Consider the following 6,853-nt stretch of genomic DNA (forward strand, 5'->3'; position numbering starts at 1 on the left):
GAGCAGGGCAGCTCAACGTGCCACCTTAACTCTATGTTGCAGAAGTCCCAGATCCTCCTTGAAGCGATCAAACCAAGATGCAATGCTTGGGGCAACACCTCTGAAGTGTTTGTTATTTCTTTCTTTCCACAAGCTCCAGGCAGCAGTCAAGAATACTTCGATGAAGAAAGGATTGGGCTAATTTGTTTGTGCGTTTTGCAATGCGGTGAACCTGTTCTGAAAACTAGGCCAGTCAATATGTAGCTTGGCCCAACACCTCTCGCTGAACTGGCAAGTCAAAATCATATGCTCAAGAGTCTCTTCATTATTTTGCCCACAGAGAAGACATGTAAAATCATCACCAATGTTATAGCGTCTCCTCCTTAGCATGTCACGTGTGTTTACCTATCCTACAGCAGTAACCATCCGAACACTTTGATCTTCATCGTAGAGTGTGATTTCCAAAGAAGCCGAAAGGCAGGATGAGCTGTTGCATTACGGAAGAAGTTGTTGTAGTAGTCTTTCAGCCTATATTCAGCAGCTCCCCATGTGTAATGCCAGATATCAGTCCTTGTTGTTGAAGGGTATAAATTGGACGCTGCATGCTGGATATCCTGCACCTCACTAAGAGTAAGAGCGGACAGTGGTAGGTGGAAGGTTTCATGCAACTCAGTGTTCGCCCAGAAGTCAGCGACCGTCATGTCCTCATGCAAAGCAAAAGAGAAAGCACGTGGGTGCGATGATTGGAGCACGTCACTTGACCACAAGTCCTTCCAGAGCAACGTAGTCGAGCCATCAACCACTTGGACACGAGAGATTCCTCGGTAGATGGGTGTTAACTTGAGGATATCTTTCCACCAAAAAGATCCAACCGAATCCACCGCATGTGGTACTTGGTTGACATACTGATTATCCCAAAGCATATTAACCCAAGGAACGTCAAGTTTGTTATAGAACTTATGTAGAAATTTCAGCAAGAGAGCTTCATTGTGGATTTTAATGTTAATCACTCCCAACCCACCTTTGCTCTTGGGCTTACACACCAGTTCCCAGGCTACCAGTGAATTGCACTTGTCACCTTGCTCAGTTTTCTTTGTCCAAAGACATCGCCTTCTAATCTTGTCTAAAATTTCAATCAGTTTCGGAGGGAACTTGAGCGTGCACATGTCAAACACCAGAAGGGAGGTGACAGATGCATTGAGCCAGGAGAGACGGCCCCCATAAGACATCATGGCGATCGTGGCAGTGAGGCGACGCACCATTTTGCAAACTAAGGGCATGAACTCATGGATGGTTGGCTTGGTAGTGCCAAGCGGAAGGCCAAGGTAGGTGAAAGGCATTGTACCTACGTTGCAACCAAAGATATCGGCTAGGCCAGTCGTGGTGCTTGCGTCAAGATTGATTGGTATGAGCGTGGACTTATGAAAATTAATCTTGAGGCCAATGGAGGATGCATAGTCAAAGAATTTCCTTGACGCGGAGAGCTTGGTGCGGGCAAGCAGGTAAAACAAGGAGGGTGTCATCCGCGTATTGAATCACCGGGTAATCATTTTGTCCGTTGCAAGGGAAAGGCAAGAGGAGATCTCCACGTCGGAAAGCATCGTTGACTGCGGCTTGTAAGAACTCAGCTACGAGGACAAAGATGAGGGGGGGACAGAGGATCTCCTTGCCTCACACCGCATCGGCAAAGGAATTGTCGACCGGGGACCCCATTAAGAAGGACAGATGAGCGGCCCGAGGAGAAGAGGCACTTGATCCAAGAAATCCACTTGTCATTAAATCCCATTTGCTGCATAATACGAATCATCGGCTCGTGTGCAATAGTGGCGAATGCTTTGGCGAAATCGAGCTTAAGAAGAATGATTGGCCGACCCGAGCTTTGACATTAATACAGATATTGGTATGCCCACGCCAGATAGTCTTGAATAGTGCGCCCCTTGATAAATCCATACTGATTACGGTGAATAAGGGTGAGGATGACACGTTGAAGTCTGTCGGCCAGCAGTTTGGTAATTAACTTGAGGCAGCAGTTTTGTAGTTTAATGGGCCTATAGTCATTGACTGTCTCAGGAGAGTTGATCTTTGGTATGAGTGTGATGAGACCATCGTTGATACTTGTCACGTCCAACGTACCTTCATAGAACTGATCACAAAGGGCATAAAAGTTGTGTCGAATGATGGGCCAACATGCCTTCAAAAATGCCCCACTAAAACCATCTGAGCCAGGTGCACGGTCAGGAGGCATACCCTTGACCACATTATCGATTTCCTCATGAGTGAAAGGAGTGGTGAGCCGATCAAGATTGGTCGCGCGAGGAATGATGGATGGAAGATCAAATTTCATGTCTGAAGGGGAAACCGTCCCGAGACGGGTCTTGTAGGTTTGAAATAAAAGGGCCTCTTTGGCAGGATGATTGTCAACCAGCGTGCCATCATCAAGCTTAAAGGAAGAGATATTGTTCTTGCGATAGCGCTCCGTGGCCACTGCTTGATTTTTTTTTGAATTTTCATCCCCGAATTTGATCCAACGAATAGTATAGCGCTTTTTCCAATATAGTTTTTGGTATTTGAGCAGTCTCAGCAAGTGTGTCTTCAGAATGCGTCTGAAATTCATTTCGGGGGTTGAAAGGTTTCTTTTATTCTCCAACTCATCTAAATCCGCAAGCACGCCGTTGCAGTTCGTGATGGCCACCGAGAGTCGAGATATACTCTTACTCCAAATTTTCAAAGTGTGCCGAAGAGCTTTGAATTTGCGACAAAGGACAGTGGCAGCATTTGCTGCCCTAACTGGCCGTTCCCACACTTCACGAACAGTGTCCATAAACCCTGGATGGAGGATCCAATAGGATTCAAAACGAAATAGCTTGGATCGGGGGATTTTGGTCTCAATGGAGACAACGCAAGGAATGTGATTAGAAACTGGCTTGCCAAGGGGTTTAACGAGCGTCTTAGGGTATACATTGGTCCAATGCAGAGATGTAAAGACCAGTCAATCTGCTCGAGCAGTGGGTCAGTCTGCATATTGCTCCAAGTGTAAGCCCTCCCTTTCACCGGTAGCTCAATAAGTTGCTGCTTACGAATTATGTCATTGAATGTAATCATGTCATGGATATTTCCCCCTGGTTTATTACGATTGTCCGGAGCTCTCATGAAATTAAAATCGCCAAGAAATAACTAGTCTTGGTCACTGGGGACGTCAACATCATACAACCACTGTGTGAAAACATCTCTATCCGTACCAGTGCAAGGCCCATAAACCTTAACTAATGTCCAACGTTGAGAAGATTGTGTGCTGACGAAAGTTGATGAGTAACGCAAAGAGATCAGACGAGACTACCGTGCCTGAGAAGACCGAACTCTTCCAGATCGTTAGCAACCACCAGAGGAGCCTCGCGAAGGGACAAAAGCAAAATGATCAAATTGTCTAGGCCAACAAGTTTTAATAAAAACAAAAGTAACATCAGGCATTTTAGTCTCCTGAAGACAAACGATAGCACAACCACTGGCAGAAATAGCATTATTCACAGCCAGTTGCTTCTTCTCAGAATTGAGCCCTCGGATGTTCCATGAAAGCACATTCCAGTAGCTCAACAACGTCATAAAGAGCTCCAAAGTTAGGCAGAGTTGTGGGAGAGATCCTCTCCCTGATCCTCCATGGCAGTCGCAATAGCAGAAGATCCAGACACCGCAGCAGGTTCAGCAAGCAGGGCTTCTTCAGAAAGTTCAGCGGCAGGTATAGCACACCTGTTAACTCCAATGGACTGCAGAGTAGTTATAGGAGTTGGGAGTGGGATTTCACCAGCGGAAGAAGCAGCAGAAGAGGACGTGCCAATAGACGGAATGACACGAGGCTTAACTTTGGAAGTGGTCTTGCGAATGTCAGAAAGGGGGGTACCTTGAACCCATCATATTTGTTGGAGGGGAGGCTGTGACGCAGTTTAGTTGTGGAGATAGGAGCAGCAGCCTTGGTCCTATGAGGACGCGGACCAGCGGTGACCCGAGAAGCCAGTGTCTCCGAGACCACAGAAGGTTCTGAGGTTATGGTCTGCGCAGCTGGTTCAGAATCCATAGAGACATCAGTTGTATTGGGTAGCGTTGTAATTGCAGTGGTGCTGTCAATGCTAGCAGGTTCAGACAATTCCTCGATGATGACTGAAGAAGGCACCAGAGTAGTAACAGAGCTTGACTGTTGGGAAAAGTTCAGACCAGCAGAATCCTGCGTAATCAAAACAGAGAGCTGCACCGGGTTGGTTCTCAGACCAAATCCCTCTCTCCAAGGCCCAAAAGAAGCAAGCATTAGACTAATAGCTTGGAAAATGAAAGTGTTGAGATTCAGGTGCGGGATTGGGTCATTCAGCAGCCTGGAAAGGATCTCATCACCTTGAGCAGATAGGCCGAACCTGATACCTTGGTCATGTATCTCCAGAGAGATGGTAAGAGATTCAGAGCTGGAAGTGTCAACCAACTGCATTGGCGGATCAGTCATAAAGTAAAGGTCGGACGGAGTCGAGCTTGAGCTATCAGACTGGGTGATCAAATCATTCCAAGCTTGAAAGGCATTGTCAGTGACGTTGTTTTCAGGAACTATGCCATCTTGCACTGTCAGACCCTGCGGAGCTAACCAAGCTTGATAATTCACCAAATGAGGCGGCATGGGTGGGAGTGGAGGAGCAGCAGGCGCAGGCCATGTACCCCATCCAGCATTGGCATCCACCTGGTGAGCAGGGGCGCCATTTGCAGCTCCCGCATTGTTGCCAGCTCCAGGGGCACCATTCTGAAGGAGCCAATTGTGTACTTGCTGCTGATAGAGCTGCTGAGCAGTGAGTTCAGGGCCAAATTGTGGATCCGGGTTGCCGTCAGGGGGTGGCTGCTCCTCACTAGTAGCAGGGACCTCAGGGAGGAGGCCATTCCAGTCATTGCTGCGAAGGATGGTGGTTTGGACTGTCCAACAATCGTGCGCACCGCCAAGTTGCCAGACCACAAAACTCTTGGGGATGACGCACAGACTAATGACTCTGGCTTTCAGAAGGATGAATCTGTGATACTGGCGAGGATTATACAATGAAACCAAAGAACCATACGCGCCCAGAGCCTTAGTGATGTAGTAATCCTTTTGGTAAACATAAGGAAAACCAAACATCATGAGCCAAACCTCAGGCCCAAAAGAGGTAGTGCGTCGGTTAAGAGCTTCATTATGCGGGACAAATGTAATCAGCAGATCTTCTTCAAGCTCAAGAGGAGTGTTCACCGTAGTATCTCTCATAAAGGAATCTACAAATCCAAACATCCCAATGCCAAAAGGGTGATCACTGACCTCAGTAGTAAAAAGCTGGGATATCAACGCGTAATTGATTTTTCGTCTTGATTTGAATTACATAATGCGGTCACAGCGGCCATGGACGGTGTTTGAATTGCTAGACCTTTTATCCGAAGTGAACATGCAACTATATGTTTGTCATAAAATAATTGGAATTATGTAGGGTTCGTCTGGACATTTTAATGCATTAACTGAGTTTTTAATGCATTTACGTGCATAATTCAAATTTGAACTACATGCACATGCTCTAGTGCATGTAAATTGGTTGAAAAATTAAATCTTTGTCCTTGGGTGCATGCTTAGGTCCCATGCAAGAAATGGGAATGAATGTCAAACACCCTGCCACCGTCACTCGGCCGCAAACATTGAGATACCTTGTTTTTAAATTCTAGTAAATCCAAAACTCGTGTGAATTTCATGAAACTTGGCATGCTATCATGGAGCGGCATCAACATGTCGTGGTAAATTTTTTTTCCCATTTGGGGCAGGTTTGGGTATATGCTTCTCACAAACCAGAGCTTCTCACAACAAGCTTGACGGTTACGGTAGGGAGCGCCCCACCTTTGGGGACGAAATGATATCCATTGCTTCTTATTGCTTTCAAAAAATTTCTCGTGTCAATATAGAACAATAGGAGTGTTGTGTTATTTTTTGTGATTTTTGGGGGTTCGTTTGGACATTTTTATGCATTAAGTGAGTTCTCAATGCATTTATGTGCATAATTCAAATTTGAACTGCATGCACATGCTCTAATGCATATAAATTGGTTGAAAATTCAAATCTGTGTCCTTGGTTGCATGGTTAGGTCCCATGCAAGAAAAGGGAATGAATGTCAAACACCAGGGCACGGTCACTCGGCCGCAAACTTTGAGATACCTGGTTTTTAAATTCAAGTAAATCCAAAATCGTCCGAAATTCATGAAACTTGGCATGCTATCATGGAGCGGCATCAACATGCCGTGGTAAATTTTTTGTCCCATTTGGGACAGGTTTGGGCATATGCTTCTCACAAACCAGAGCTTCTCACAACAAGCGTCATGGTTTCGGTAGGGAATGTCCCAGCTTTGGGGACGAAATAATATCCATTGCCTCTTTTTTGACTGGGAACTGTAGGGGAAACCCCCACAGCATATCAAAACTTTATTGAAAAAGAGAGAGCAAGTACAAGTACAGTGGGGGATTACAAGAGGTAATTAAACTAAGCTAAGGGAAGAAGGAGAAGAAACAAGTAAAAATTACAAAAAAATGGCCTAAAGGTGGCAGAAATGAGATCCATCTAAGGAGATCATCCTTATAGGCATCTTTCACCCTATATTACATTAAGGTAATATCATGGATGAATGCACTTCTCCATTTATTGAATCCATCTCTCTCTCATGCCTGAAGACCTTAGCATTCCTGACAATCCAGATATTCCAGCAAGCAATAAACACCACTTCAGTGAAGAAGGGCTTCCTGAAGCTCCTGCTAGCATTGATAACCAAATCAGCCATAGAGTCACCAGATGACCAATCAATTAGCAGGTAGTTCCAAACTCTGACACTGAAATCGCAATTA

General features: G+C 45.6%; 1 protein-coding gene across 1 annotated transcript; it reads right to left on the reverse strand.

Annotated features, from left to right (window-relative positions):
- Positions 1–389: 389 nt before the first annotated feature.
- LOC141027937 (uncharacterized) lies at positions 390–1,502 on the reverse strand. The gene has a single exon (XM_073505589.1). It carries the CDS (start codon positions 1,500–1,502, stop codon positions 390–392), a length of 1,113 nt encoding a protein of 370 aa, XP_073361690.1.
- Between the last annotated feature and the right edge of the window lie 5,351 nt (positions 1,503–6,853).

The sequence above is a fragment of the Aegilops tauschii genome, chromosome 1 (assembly GCF_002575655.3).
Source record: "Aegilops tauschii subsp. strangulata cultivar AL8/78 chromosome 1, Aet v6.0, whole genome shotgun sequence".
Lineage (NCBI taxonomy): Eukaryota > Viridiplantae > Streptophyta > Magnoliopsida > Poales > Poaceae > Aegilops > Aegilops tauschii.

What these genes read in the sequence shown, in the direction of transcription:
- LOC141027937 (XM_073505589.1), bottom strand. Translation starts at nt 1,502, where the DNA reads ATGACACCCTCCTTGTTTTACCTGCTTGCCCGCACCAAGCTCTCCGCG.